The sequence below is a fragment of the Melanotaenia boesemani genome, chromosome 13, assembly GCF_017639745.1.
Source record: "Melanotaenia boesemani isolate fMelBoe1 chromosome 13, fMelBoe1.pri, whole genome shotgun sequence".
In the NCBI taxonomy this organism is placed as follows: Eukaryota; Metazoa; Chordata; class Actinopteri; order Atheriniformes; family Melanotaeniidae; genus Melanotaenia; species Melanotaenia boesemani.
Genome location: NC_055694.1, coordinates 18502688 through 18518579, shown reverse-complemented (window position 1 = coordinate 18518579; position 15892 = coordinate 18502688). Strand labels below are relative to the sequence as shown.

The 15892-nt window shown below is 37.9% G+C and overlaps 1 protein-coding gene across 4 annotated transcripts in view; it reads right to left on the bottom strand.

The window, feature by feature from the left end:
* The window catches only part of clstn1 (calsyntenin 1), a 33728-nt gene that overhangs the window by 10856 nt on the left and 6980 nt on the right, over positions 1–15892 (bottom strand). Inside the window, exons 2-12 of one of the 4 annotated variants that reach the window (XM_042004037.1) lie at positions 10098–10220; positions 7632–7661; positions 5904–6099; positions 4805–5013; positions 4032–4181; positions 3579–3764; positions 3242–3490; positions 2063–2184; positions 1776–1938; positions 1434–1484; positions 337–494 (exon numbers count right to left, since the gene is read on the bottom strand). In XM_042004037.1, coding sequence (XP_041859971.1) covers positions 337–494; positions 1434–1484; positions 1776–1938; positions 2063–2184; positions 3242–3490; positions 3579–3764; positions 4032–4181; positions 4805–5013; positions 5904–6099; positions 7632–7661; positions 10098–10220 — 1637 coding nt within the window. The remainder of the gene's footprint in view (positions 1–336; positions 495–1433; positions 1485–1775; positions 1939–2062; positions 2185–3241; positions 3491–3578; positions 3765–4031; positions 4182–4804; positions 5014–5903; positions 6100–7631; positions 7662–10097; positions 10221–15892) is intronic. The other 3 variants (XM_042004039.1, XM_042004038.1, XM_042004040.1) reach the window with 3 other exon arrangements.

Here is a 15892-nt window from a genome sequence, read left to right as displayed (position 1 = left end):
TTAGTTGCCTTTCCACTTGGTGTAACCATGTTTGTACTAAAAGACATGTTTGTTAATAGCGTGGCTCTTTAGATTAAATATCTGACACTTTGTAATAAAGATCAATCCAAAGGAGTTAGGAAATGACCAATACAACAAGAGCTAGCTTGTGTTTTTACCCTCCCAATCTCCACTTTTCAGACCTTAAAAAACTATCTAGTCACTTTTTTTTATCTTATCAGAGTTCACAGATAAATGTGACCTATGACAGAAGATTAGAGTACAGTTGTGTTTAAGCACATTTTTGATAGCACCAACATTCTTAGATACAGCCTGACTGAGACACTTTCCCCTCACCTTGACAGCTGAAGCTACCTCCTCAGGCAGCTGTACGTCCAGTCCTTCTTTGCAAGTGTACAGACAGTCGATCACCTTCTTGTTCTCCAGCTTGCCAGAGCGGATGATCAGCCCTGCAAGATTCCCTCGGAAAAACTGAGCCATTCGAGCATTTCCGCCTGGTTATGTCAGCACAGGGTGAGGAGGAGAAAACAGCAACAAAAGCACAACAATAGTTACTTTAGAGTACATTTTGCCAATTTGACCTTTTCAGGGGTGACTATTCAAGCATGCTGTCTCAGTGAGCAAAGCTGGCATGAATAGAGTTCATGCAAGTTAGTATGTGTTCCCTTACAAGGCCTGAGGCCCAGAGGACAAGACAGGCAAATGATGGATGAGCTTATGCACGCCTTTAGCACATGCAACATTCACATTAATGGGATGAACTGGTGCCTTACCGTGGAAAAAAAACACACAAAATGAAACTCAAAGAGGGGATAATCTGAAATCCACTCTCACAAAAACAAAAAAAGCCACCTACAGTACTGCAAAATACTCAGAACATGCAAATGTAATCTGTTATATTGAACTTTACATTAGTATTTTAACAACTATTTCATATTTTCCTGCTAATAAAAAATGAGCATAAACTGGTATCTCTGGAGGGGTCAGTGTCAAACTCTGCATCTCAAGGTCATACAATTACCCAGGGACACGTGTTTGTTATCTGATATAGAGAAGTTACAGCTTCCAACTCAAAGGACAAAGTCTTAAAAAAAGAAGCCACTGTGGTCAAAAATCTGCAGCCAGGTCAGAGTGTTTGGTGCTTATTATGTTTCTATTTCTGATTTACTGGTTTATCTGATGAAAAGCAAATAAATGGAAGATGATTTAAACAAAAACTATAAAAGCCAGAGTGCAGCACATCACACAAATTACAAATAATCTTTCATGCTGCACATAACATACAAAGAAAAGCTAAATGTTCATTTGTTTGTTTTTTTATCTAGAATGATTAAGTCTCATTCTAGTCACAATGGTATGATGATGCAGTTAGCATGGTGGGATACTGTGGACACATGGACATATCTGAACAGTAAGGGAAAGACTTGAGCAACCTGAGGTGGGCTCAGGGACTGTCTCAGTGTCATTGTCATGTCCTGAATTTTCTGTAAAGGATGGAAACGAGAGAGCAGGGAGAGACAGGAAGGAAGGTTGAGGAACTGCAGGAGAGATTCAGATGCTACATATGAGGTCATGCTGCATCGTTTGAGAATCCAAGAAATAGTTAACATAGTACTGTCTAACCATGAAATAATATACAAGATCAAATTTAACCATCAGAGGAAGAGAATCAGCTGCATAAAAGAGGAACTTACAATTTTCTTCATGTTGAATCTCCATTTCAGACAGAGTCAACATATATTTTAACATATATTCTTTCATATAACAAATTTTACCTTGCCAACAGGCCCCGATGGTAAGCTGAGTTTCGAGCTTGGAGGTGTGCAGTGGGTAGTCCTCTGTAACAAGGAAGGGCTCAAAGGTTGTCCCATCCACAAACAAAGAAACAGTGGGGAACTCCACATTGAGGACATAGTGATGCCACTCTTTGTCACACACCTGTAAAAGAAAAACAACAAAGAAAATGAAAGCCTGAAAAGAGAAGTTTTCTCACTGCCAAGAAATTTGGGTCACGAGCTATTCATATAAACTTGTGCAATATCTGGTTTCAGAAGCAGCTCACCTGGTCGAGTTTCCAGTGAAACTCAGCTGGTTTGTAGTTCTCTGCCTCCGATGGATCCTGGCGTAGGAGAAAGATAAGCCTGCAGTTGTGGACGTAGAGGGAGTAGTGGTGTCTGTTCATATCTGCAGAGAAGAAGGGGATAGAGGAAAATTAGAGTAAAAAAATGACTTAAATGTAAACATTTAACTGTTTATGTGAATATGGATGACTGGATATCATTTATCAGCTGACTCATCTAATCTATAAAACTCTAACATGTCCTAATATTCATATTTGTTTAATTAAATTCAATTCTATAATTTCTACTAAAATACTAAACAAATACTAAAGGAAAATATTATAAAGTCTGCAGTAATGTAAGAGGACATTAAAACCCTTATAAACATAGTTATTTATCCTGATTGATAATTTGAAAACATAATATTTAAAACCTCTTTTGTGCTCACTGAAGCGTCAAATTTGAAAGGGTAGTTTCCCAGAATGTGAGGCCATGAATGTGAGAGTCATGTTTATGTGACTCTGCTGAATGGAGGTCATGACTGGTGTGCTGAGATCACGGGTATGAGAGCATCCTGTCCAGGGCACAGCCGATCTGATGTAATCCCTCTTATATAAGCAGCCGTGCTGAAGCAGATGAACTGCCGCCTCCTCATTGACCACACCAAAGATTTTACAGTCAATAAGATCAAGAAGCTTTTGACTGTGCATAGAATTTACAACCACTGACAGAAGGTGGTTAAGAAAATATAAAAGGAAATGTGTTTCCACACATGGGTTTAGCAAACGCTGATTATAACCAGAAGTTTAAAATAAATGAATAAATCAGAGGCGTACTTATAGACACCATATGTGCAGCAGTAATGAGTCTGAGCTGCTGAAATAACTTATTACAGGTTTGACCTCTTCAGTAGACACCAGATATCTTAATATCACACTTTTGAGATAAACTAAGTAATCTTTTTTAAAGTGTTAATACACACAATTTGATATTTATGAAGTAAACAACCCTGTCAGGAAAATCTGAAACACAAACGGAGCACAAATATTTTGTTACTGTCATCTCTATGCTTTTTTCCAATTTGAAGGATCAGCGCTCACTTTGAAGAGACACATTTTAATTGCATGTTTGGATCAGACAGAATGGCAGGAAGAGACTTTACCCATCTTGAGAGACAATACCTGTTTTGTCGGACTTGCAGAGGATGGTCTCTTTCTCATGGGCCCCAGGGCCGTGCCTCATCCACACTGAGATGGTGAAAGGCTCCTTCAGGCTGGTGCTCACCAAACCATCAGGAACTTTGATGGCCTGGGTGCCATTGAACTCAAACACCTGGTCGCTGTCATGGCCATTATCGGTGGGCAGACCTACGGTCCAGTTGGCGGAGCTGCTGGGTGCAGGAAGGAGCTCCACACTGCCAGAGCTGGCTCCTGAAGAACAAAGATGGTTAGAAACAATTATTATGAGTACTTTGATTTATCAAAAAGAAACTCCAGTTCCCGCTGAGCACTTATGTACCACATAGCTTGTGCAGCGACTTCTCAGAATACGTATCCCGGTCACAGCCTTTCCCGATGTGGTTGGTTTCCAGTTCAATAGTGGCTCGGATAGAGGTGATTGGCTCATCACAGGTCTCCAAGTGCACACTAGGGAAAAGAGCCAGGCTACCCGTGCCAGGCTCATATTCAATCCTCTTATTGAAGCCTGAAAAAATAAGAAAGAGAAAGAAGAGAATAAAAAGATGTTTGTCAAGAGAGCACTGATTGAAGGTGAATGGTAAACACAGGGCTTGGTAATAGTAACTACTCATTAGAAAGGATTTCAGATGTGATAAAAGCCTTGAAGTCTAAAAGAGTTATATAATCCGTTTGACAATGGTAGCCTGTCTGGACCTCATCAGTCGGTCCCTTTTGTTCAGAAGAGACACACCTAAACAAGCTGGCTACAGCATGAAGAGGGGATCTTTGATACCTTGCCAGCTGGGTTTGCAGGTGGGCTTGACACTGATCTTGACCAGCACGTCCTCAGAGGCTCGGTTCTTCCCACAGTCGTAGGCTGTCACAGTTAACTTGTACATGTGCTCTTTTCCGTAACTCAGTTTTTCTGTGTTCTTGATGAAGCCTGAGTAAAGAAAAAAAAGAGAGAGAGAATCTAAGTATCTGGACCATTTTAAAACAGGAATAAATAATAATCAAAATGGCAGCAGGTATGAAAAAGTTTCAATCTGACAGGAACCAAAACATGAAGTCTTTTAGATGAAAGACAAAATATTCATGTTTGTTGGATCTCTATATCTTATATCCTTATATTATATCCTATATAATCTATATCTTACTTTATTTATCCCTGTTATACTCATGACATGTCTGGGGTTTACCCTGCCTCTTACCAGATATCATCTGGGAAATATTCCAGCTGCCACTCCAAACCGTAACCCAATCCCTAACCCTGAATGGGATTAAGTGCTTATTGACAATGGATGGATGGATCTGCTATTATGTTTAACAAGGTACAAAGATAAATCCTAGAGTCCTTCACAAATCACTAATAACTTGGTGACATTTCTAGAAGGCTGACATTGTCTTGCAAGCCAACACTTTGTGGTGAATTCTAAATGAGACATCATTGTTTGCACAGATCAATACACATTGTGATGTGTGCCAATACGATCCAGGCTCTATGGTACAAGCTGCAGATTTTTTTCAGCAGGCTAAGAAACAAGGACACGTTGTGAAGGTCCTTACCATCCTTGTCAATAGTAAATGGCACATCTGGGGTCACGATCTCATAGTTGCAAATTTGGCTGAACTGGAAGGAACAGTCGGCGTCTACTGCCTCCACCTTCAGGATGCTGTCGTATTTCTTCCCTTCGATAACAGTGGCCTTGTAGGTCTTCTCCTTGAACACTGGTGAATACTCATTGATGTCGTTCACTTGGATGTGGACAGTCGCCCTGAAAGGGAGATAACACCATCAGGACTCTGTCAGCTGGATATTCAGCGATGAAATTAGCAAAAATACTTTTTCTAACATCAGAATATTGTGCTCTGAGCCTGTATCAACATCAAATAATGATTATTTAGTGATTACTCTCTTTGAATAGGTAACTACTGCCACTTTTGCACCTGGAGTTTGGAAAAAAAATAAAATGAAATGGACATTGATGCTGTGAGTTTGTGTTCTCAACACTACTTCTTGATAAACGGCAATGTTTAGGTTTTATATTTATAAGATCTTATTAGATTTTACACCTATTACTCATCCCAAATAGCAAGGAGAAATAAAAATACAGACAACGTCAAAGCTCAGGTCTTCGTAAGTTACTACAAACTGTAGTAAGAGAGGAATAAACATGACATCACACAAACTGGAAAGAAGTTCATTCCTTTCTGTTATTCTGCCTCATCTGTTACTGGAACGCAGATGAGAAATCACTGGAAACAAGTCAAGTAGCTAAACAGCATCTCTTGTGTTTGAATATTTTCTGTGTTGTCACTAAAAAGCTCACCAAGGAAGAACTCATTACAGGCTTTCAAGGTCATTTAATCTAACAATTATTTCATTAATAATCATTTAGAACACAGAATATCAGATGATAACAGACAAGGTCTGTTCAAATTTCTCACCATTCAAAGCGTGTCTTGTGTACAGTAGATAGTTTGTGAGAGGCTTTAACCATCTAATGTGTCAGGAGTCATCCAAAATCAAAATGTATGTTGAAAATTTGATTCTGTCATTTTCTGTGACGTCAAACCTGACATTCTTAGGCTTAACAAATACTTAAGTATGTGTTTATCATAAATTGTATAATCATAATATTCAGTTCTCATTCAGTGGACTTACTTGTGGGATTTTTTCATGTTGGCACCATCAGGACCCTCTCCACAGTCATAGGCTTGGATGGTGAAGGTGTGCTCCTTCTGAAGCTCGCAGTCCAGCTTATCTTTGGCCCTGATAACCCCCTCACCAGTGGACTTGTCCAAGACCACTGCTTCAAAGGGGACATTCTGCCCGTGGATCCTGAAGCCGCAAATCTCACCTGAACACGTTGAAAGTCAAAACAGAATTTGCTCAGAATAATGAGAAAGAGCTGTGACATTTCAATTTCAAATGATAAAAAGAAAAGTATGTTGTCAACTAAAAAAAAGAAATACATTCAAACATAAAAAATAAATTAATAAATATCAGCCACAGATTTTGGGAGCCAGGGAGTTGTAGGCTGAGGTGCATGGTGTCTGTGGAGGAAGCCAAAACGCACTGTCATATGGGTGAGTAGTTGTGGTGTGGGATATATTGTCAGTGTATTTAAACAAGCCACTTGAAAACATTGCATCCATTCATGCAGGCCGGAACAGAAAATACGTGGACAGGCATTTCACAGGAGTACTCAGTGTATATTTTGAATCAAAGTCATGAAACCAAGCTCAAAAAGTAAGTACAAAAAGCACAGCATTAAAGCGAGGATCATTACGTTACAACTTATATTATGAGAAACAATATTTAATCTTGTGAAAAATCATATTCAACATAAAAGATAGATAAATAAAAAATATTATTAACAATAGAGAGCACTGTGATAAGGTGATACGGCACCAATTCAGCCATCAAAACACCAAAAATCTGTGAAAGAAATTGAACCTCATCCAACACCTCCTATAATAGTTTTGCACAATTGAAGAAAGTCTTCCTGTGTAATTTTGCCCGCCTCTCACCCAAAACGACTGCAAAATGAATTCAAAGAAAATCATGAAATTATAGAGAACTAAACCAGTACAATAACAGTATTCAAACAAAAAGCACTGGATGAGAACTGGGGTTAGAAATATCAGCTTGCTTGACATCCACATCAAATGAGAACTGCAGCCATGCTAATGGTAGAGATTAGTGGCGGAAAATTAACTCAAGAGAGATCCACTGAGGCAAAAATGCAAGAACAAAAACTTTGCAGCAAAGAGAGTTTGCATTAGTTAACAATCTCAGCAATCTCATTTGAAGTCTACAGGAGTGACTCTAACTGCTTAGATATTTTACAGGTCATGATAATTATGCTTAGTTTGTTTAAGATGCTCAAATTTACAATACACATTCCCTTTTAAAATTCCAATACAAGAGTCAGTTTAGGCTCCAATCATGTAATGATGGTTGAGAGGCTAGAAGATATGTCTCATGCAGGCTTTTAGATTTGACTTCATCATTAATTGTGTCAAAAACTGCCTCATTTTTCTATGTGTTAAATTCAAAGTGAATACAAAAAGTTAAAGCAAACTCCTGTTTGTAAGCAGCTTTTTGTTTCCTGGTGACAGCTGAAAAACTGTTAGGGTCTGCAAACTGCAATGGATGTCTCATGCACAGATATTTCTAAGAACAGTCAGCCCCACATCACACTTTTCATCCAGCTGTTGGAACTCCAAAAAATCCAGGGTGAGAAAAAAAAAGAACAAAGTTGAAAAACCAAATGGGGAAATCACAGAGCATGGCAGGAGTTTCTGTGTAAAAGTGTGGATGCTGTTTTGCGTTAGTGGGTTAATAATAACAACTAAGAATAAGGCAGAAGAAAAAGCCCAAGATCACCTTCTTCAGTGAGGGTCACCTCAAAACTCTCTACAAGGAGGGAAGAGAAGATAAACCCAGATAAGAGTTAGAAGCTCAGAGAAGACACATAGAGGACAAAAAAGAGACATACTCAAGCTGTTGCCTTACAAAATCACTATTAGAAAAGCTCACAATCAGAGGGTTTTGAGTCAGTTAAAAAAAAAGGAAAAGAGTCCTTCTTGTTTGTCGAAGTCTATAAATATCCTACTTAAGTGTCACAACATCAAGTTGCAATCAGTCAATAAAACCTTGTGTTCTAGCTGCAGCAAGTTTTGAAGGGGCTGTCCCAACATCTTCATGTTCATGACACATTTTGTGGATGAAAAATTCACATTATTTAAGAATGATGAAAAATATATACATAAAGAGAGGATGACAATAAAGTGACAGCTTTTCTGTTTAGTACCTTTTTATACCTCTTTTACAGACTCAGGAGAGTCTGCTTACTTAATTTTCATCTTCTCCACATTTAAGAATAAATTTCACATTATGAAGGACTGGCAGGTACAGCTGATAGATGGATTTCATGTGGAAGAGGGTTGCAGTTAGGCCCATCACACAGAAGAATCTATGGTTTCTGTGGTCATGGCACCTCTAATGACCACACACCACAGATTCAGGAATTTCTGAGCCTTTCATTAGCCTCACAGGCCTCTCAGCCATGATCATGTATGGAAATATTTTGTCTTGACCAGCGTGATACTAATTTCTAATGCTAAAAATAATTACAGTGAATAATATTCTGAATGTTCACATAGCCACTAAAGTCAATATACTAATCCACATGCAAGAACGGTTTACCGAAACAAGGACATTTTTTTCTTTTGCCTCATCTATTATTCCTCTGGAGGGTGAATTGCTCCTGCTCTGTGTCTCTTGTATTAGAGCACATTTATCCATGAACACTGTGCTCATTTTTAAAGAGCTTTGGTTTCAAACACTTAAGCTCCAATCAGCCTAAAATTACTACAGATACATTGAAAAATACACCTTGACACCAGCTCCACCGCTCATCAGCCTCATGTTCACACTAACACACAGCACCTCTTCATCTATTGTAAAGATTCACCTGTTTACACTGAGCTGACTAAAAGGCTTGTGATTGGACCTCTGAATGGCCTGTGGGTCAGCTTAACAGTGAACCCTCTTAGTTGCCACAGATGGACCAACTGCAGGGAATCTGGCATGACAGAGCAGCTCACCCCTGCTGCCACGTGAAGCCAGACTGCTCGCTCTGCCTCCAGAGAGAGCAAGTTCACAGGGACACGCATTTGCAAACCTCATCAAAAGAGGAGGCCCAGCTGAAAGAAGTGGGAACACCAAGCTTCATATTCAGAGCTAATTCGCTGTGAAAGGAGACAAACATCACACAGAGAATGGTCATGTTATTCAATTCCTGGGCCTCTTGTTGAGGCTGTTCCCCTTAAAAACTACAATGCTGAGCAGCTCTGAAAAGTTTCACCAGATTTTATGAAAAATAGCACATTTGGCGTCTCCTCTAGTTGACACGTGGATTTAAAAACCTCTCACTTTAAATCAGGAGTACTAATCTGAGGTTAAAGCAATCTAAAGTGAGTGAGCGCACTGAATGTGAAGACTTGCAGATAAAAAAAAAAGAAGAAAAAAAAAAAAGGAATCACTCATGTGATGTGAAATGGTGGAAAATCATTTCCAGTGTGGTAGTGCTTTGAATTCTGGCCAAAGTCAATCCTGATGTGATTAAAAACCCCCAGAGCCAATGTGGCCTTCGTTCATAAAGCACTCTAATTGTGACTCTGCACTTGTAGAGAGAAAAAAAGACCTAAAAAAGTATTTTTATCTGTTTATCAAAAGGGCCAGTCTGGAGGATATGGCAGCCAGCTGCCTTTTAGAATGAAAGCAGAGTAATAAAAATTTAATGATCAAAACACTTTTGAGTCAACACATGTGCCACCAGAAGTTCAACTGTAAATTAAAAAATAAAGGAAGATTTGACAGTTCGTGCTCTCTTCGCAGCTGAGTCAGTGGCCATTAGATACGTTAAAGAAACATAGTTTATCTCAGACATAACCTTTATTACACGATGAATTAAGAGTTATACATAATAAAATGCGCTGCAGGGAGCAAGACCTTCATACATTAACCATGACGCACTTGTGATTTCAAAGTATGATGCTCAGAATAGATTAGAGGTTTTACTTCCATGTTAAATGCAGCTGTCCTATTTCATTTGTTAAGAATAATTAATTCAGCTCTTGCATAATTTATTAGCAATTTGATCGTATGCCTTTAAAAGTACACATCAATGTCCTTGAAATGTCTGTGAAATGTACATTATTCAAAGTTTATAGATACAGAGTGATACGCCTTTCTCTTTAACTGTGTGAAATGATTAAAGAGTCAATATCAGTACAGTCTTAAGATCACTGAGGGAGCAGCAGCAGCATTAAACGTTCTCTCTCTCACCTGCGTAGCGTAAAGGAGCGTCCTTGTCCAGTGCAATAAGAGGAGGGTCCAGAAGAACTTTGTCGTCGTTTTCTGTCACGATCCCGTGATATGTTGTCTCGATCCATGGTTTGTGCTTATTGACTGTGAGAAACAGAGAGAGAATATGTTAGTTTATTACACAAAATCTCTTATGGTATTGTTTTTTTTTTTACTCCAAGACTAAATATCTTAATGACAATAACTTGCTTTAATGACACTATGTAGCAATTAGCATTTTTTATTTGTGCTTTTAATTATCTCTTCTCATATCTGTTTGCTCATACTGTTAGCTTGACTTTTATCTCGTCCCTTCCCCCATGCAGGGTAAATACATTTTTAATGAGGCTTGGGATGCTTTTAATGCTATTTTTAGAAGCTCTGCAGAAAATGAAGGGATCACCTGCAGCAGCAGCAGGCAACCAAGAGTAAATGAGGACTAAGAGCGTGCATCACTGCAGACAGAACTAAAACTAGCATTGCTAAATTTTCCAAATCATATCTACCATGTTATGTACTACACTATTAAAAGTAAAGAAAGAGACCAAATTATTTCAGGATGACTCCGTGATCATACTTTCTACGACAGTAAAATTGTAAGAGACTACAGCTGGTGTCAGTGGATGTTTGAGTTTGATTCTTAGACCACATTGTGCTGCAGGAGTTGGGCTCTTCATGACTGAGTGCGCCCATTGGCCTAGGAAGTATCCCGACAGCAGACAGGATTTTACTGCTTAGATGTAGCTGGTGGCAGCGGAAAATGCTGTAGTGAGTGACACATTTGGGCCAGGTCAGAAAACAGTATTGATGCAAGAGAGATGCGGCTCCCTTACAGGCAATATGCAGTCTTACTCCAGAGTGAGAAGAGGTGATGGCATTCCTGTGCCCCTGATCTGCAAACATGATGCTAACTGTGGCTGACAGCCCACTGTGGGGAACAGATACACTGAGTGAGGTAACTGGACTACACACAAAAAGAAAACCTAGTTCACATCAGTCTGTGACAGTGTTTTGAATTTTTTTTGAGGGATAGTATTACATGAAGAAATCATGACTTTTTGCATGACCTGACCTTTAAAAGTTAGCTAAAGATGCACGTTTACTCTTTAGCATTTCTTGATGTGCAATAGTTGACTTTGTTTTATGTTTGTGTTTTATTTGTGTTTCTTTTTACATATGTTGTGTGTGCCTTTATTTGCTTTTATTTTTAATTTGTGTGCCTCGCTGGCCAACAGCTTAAATACTCTTTATAAATAAAGTTATCTTTCTTTGTCTGTTTACAACAGCTCTATTTTTTGTTGCTCACTGTTCATAACTCAGAAGTTCAACAAGCAATGTTAACATTCTGGTTAATCTGATATGACCTGACCATCCACTGAAGCTAACACATGCTAACAATAACCTGCTGCAACAGCCTTGAGAATCAATGGCAGGAAATCACTGGCCACAGCGCAATAACGTTGCCAAATGTTACGTAGGAAACTGTACAGCGACATAATCTATAGTTAACAAGGTTATGTTTCAGTTATGTAAAACCCATAATCAGTTCATGCTAAATGCTAATTGACAACTTCCTTTTGGATTAATTGACACAAATGCAACGTCTGAGTTGTCACACTTATCAAAGGAGTTATGGATCAACTAAGGCAGGTAGAATTCAGACAAGTATGTGTTTTGGACAGCTTAGTTTTAGATTAAAGGAAGAACTTGGATTTGTAGAAAGGTAGCTGAACTTTTTTCTTTGCTGCTTACAATAAAGCTTTAATGTATGGGAATGCATACATACACATGAACCATATTTAGCAAAAAAAAAAAAAAAAAATCTGTGACAATAAATTATGTGGTAATTATCATCTAGTATTAGTTTTGTCAAAGGTAGTTTAGTAAATTATTGCTAATAATATACTAACGGAAAACAGGCATCCAATTAATCAATCCACTGAGCTGCCAGAGCAAAGGTTGTTGTTACATGTGAGCTCACATTACTTCAACTTACACAATTAACATATAAAAAAATAATAAATAATAAAAAAAAGGTGTATTTGATTTTTCTCACCAGCTGACTCAAAGGACATTTTATTTACAATTTCATGTTTTTATATGATGAACTAAACAACACATTAAGCATTAATGGCAGTTTAAGTAATATTCTTAGTGTGCGCCACAACAGATTAATCCTAACTAAATCCACAACCCTTTTATGTCGTAGAAAGAGTCAGCATCATACACTCATCAACAGAGAACAGAATGCTTCATGTTCATTAATGCCGTCTGTGTTACAGTCATGTTATGAGCTTCTAATAGCAACCACATCACATTAAACCGGGCAGAGTATAAAGAAATCATAGAAATGTTTTCAGATTACATGAAACAGCACTACACTAAATCCAATTTCAGCGAAGCAAATAACTGTATTTGTGTCATCACATAATTTAGCGTAATTCTCAGTGATTACACATTCAGTGTAAATTAATTACCTACTTGCAAGCGATGGTATAATGTGGGCATCATAATGAATCAGCAATATGACTGAGACTGTTTCAACAGAGATATCCCACACTGAAGGAAAGTAGTCACAAGGCACCAAGTTACAATTTTCAAGCACAATTAAAAACCTCTCAGTGAAAGCAGCTTTAAAAATCACTATGTTCTGAATGTAAGCTTTGCTTGAAAAACATGGCTTGAAATGCTTATTTTAGCAGGTATAGCTTTAGAATTCATATTTATTGGGAGTATTTTTCTGCATAAATAATATATTTGACTGTGGAAAGGTAAGAGGAAAATGAGCTGAGAAAGATGGGCATGATATCTACAAAACAGCCTCTGATTTCACGGCATGACTTGATAGAGATGATGTTACTTTAGGTGAAAAGAACATGAGAACACTGAAATGTTGTCTCATAATTTTCCACTGTATGAAAGACCTTCATTATACTCAAACATTTTTTACTTAATCTAGAATATCAGGTTACATAAACACATTCTGAAGAGGTACATGAAACCTTGCCCTTACTTGACATCCCTGGTTAAATCCTGTCTTGCAAAAGCAGTGTTCAATACAAATACATTACTGCTATCCCTGTCTGCATTTTAGAATGAATTAAGCCTAACAAATCACCTTGCTAAGTGTCTCGTGACCTGAAGTGAGGTGGATGTCTTCAGACAGATTGCCAGGCCAGACTGCTAAAATAATCTGCTTTAGCTTCCACAGAGTCACAGTTGCGTTAGCTGGGTCACATGTGAGCCTCACATTTGTCCATGCATCGTTTGTGGCTTTAGCTCTTAGCTGTGCTTAACCAGAACCAGCACTGAGAGGCACAATATGAAATAGAGAAGTTAATGTAGATTTAAGAAAATCATTTCAGCTTGATTCTAATGATAAAACGGGTGAACTAACAAAGATGCCTGCCAGTATCATTCCAGTCATATCTATTTAAATTTGATTTCCCTTCATCTTAAAAGCAGTTTCTTCTCATTAGTGTAATGCATATCCTCCCACTGACCTATGGGCAAATCTGAAAGCGTACTTAGATTGCAAATTTCAATTGAAAACAAACACACAAATCAAATGTCAGGATGGATAACATGGATAAAGCTAAATGGGGTATATGGTTGTGCTGCTTTGTCACAAAGTTAGTGCTGTGACACAAACAGTCTGATGAGCACGACCAATTCCCAACAATTGTCTGAAATTGGCAGCACAGATGAGCTGAAACAAGAGTTAACACAGATACATTCACAGATGGCAAAATGTGGAGTTAGTGTCAATATGAGGACGGACGTAGCAGAGCCTCATGTCCTTTACTAAATTCAAACTGCAGTACTAGTGTGCAGTGCTGGTGGTATCACAGCGCCTTTGACTCAGACACACCATGAAAATGAAATCTATAACATTTTCTTTAAAGCATGAAATTCAGAGATGCATTGTGTGAAATTACCAACAAGGCCCTCTGACAAGACAGCTTCATCAATCCCCTGTTTGCCCGCAGTGAATGAAGATAACATTTGTTCACACAGAGAGACAAGATGCCATTCTCAAAAATGCAGATATCGTATTCTTTGAAAATGTTGTATGCATACACAAATCATACTTAGAATAATCTTAAGAGGGAATGAGGGAGGGAAAATATGCTTCGACATGAAAAGACTGAGGAATTAGGGCAATAAGATTAGAAAAGGGGCTTTGAAATAATGCACCCTGACAAGGAAGGATTCTTCACATGGAGAGCTTCCATTGTCTTAATTTAAACTTAATAAGCTAATCTATGTGATGCCACTCAAACTCATTAGCAGCACAATTATAACATGCAGACTTAGCTCTCAAATTACACCAATAAAGATAAATCAAATTAATCAACCAACCACAAGTATTAAATAAATCAATACTGCAATAATTATTTTAACCATACTTTAAAATAAAAGTGATGTGTCCCATGTAAGCTGAAATCCTTTCAACTATCAACTCATGTATTGATTATCTGCTGCAGAGGTTGCTTTAAAAAAAAACCATCAAAAATTTGCTTTGAAACCACAGCAGAAAAATATTCTGTTAAATGACAGAAAGAAAAAGAAACGACAAAAGCAGCAAGTCCTTTAATAGGTCGGAAATCAATCCCATTTTTATTTAATCTTACTCAAGCTCCATCCAATGTACAACCTAAAACAGAAATTAGAGGACTAACTCATCAGATGTTAAAACATACCAGGGCACAGCTGTTTGAGGAAAGTTATTTCTAGTAGAAGTACAGGTTTAATTGTCTATGGAAAATATTGCTTTTAAACTTACTTCAAGGTACACAGAAGGCAATAATTATAGGAGTACCCCTTAATTCTGTTGGTGAATATACCTCTATTTTAATATAAATTCTGAAAAGACAGACAAAGCTATACTAGCTATTTTTCTGATGCCTTAAGAAAAAACAAGTAAAGTGGTTTCCTCTCAGTTCACGTCTCTATCCCTGGAATAATACAGTCTTATCAGATAAAGGTGAAGTTAAAAATGAAAAATACATTTTAGGCCACTGCTTATATTTGCAAGAAAAAAGGACTACACTTCCTTACCATCCTATTTTAAGCACAAGGACACTACTAGCACCACAATGAATATTAGATGGAGAGTTAAGATTTTACTACATCGATGTAAAAGGCAGCAAATTATGACGCCTACAGAATACCATATTCATAACAGAGAAGCTAAAAAGACAAATGGTAAGAAATGTAAAAACAATTCATTTGTGTGTGTTTTTATATAAAATAAGTCAAATGTTGGGGTTCAAAACCACATAGCATGCCATGACTATATGGACAGAGATGGTGGGCAACTGAACGTCCTCACAACCCAGAAACGAAGTGGTTTGAAATCTTGTTACACAGCAAATAAAGCCTATAACAAGTAATCCTGTAACGACATGGCACAGTTTCAGTTACTCACAAGGTCAAACAATGAGCAGCAGACAAAACAATAAAGGCACTCGCCAAGATTTTATTGTGTGCAAGTGGGGATGAGTATGATGTTACAATATAAACAAAAATCCCTGCTTGACACCTAAGATCTGCTGTAAGATGCCCAAACAATAAACAAAATGTAAACCTAAAAGATGGAGAACATTTTGGAGAGAAGAGGGTTAATAAACATGTGATTTCCCCCACAGGTAGGCTAGGATAAATCACTTGGCTAGAATATGAGTGCCAAACCATCTACAGATCAGTTCTGCCATCTGCACTGTGTACTTTAATCACAGTAGAACAGGAGGGTTAGATTGTTGATGCTTTAAAAA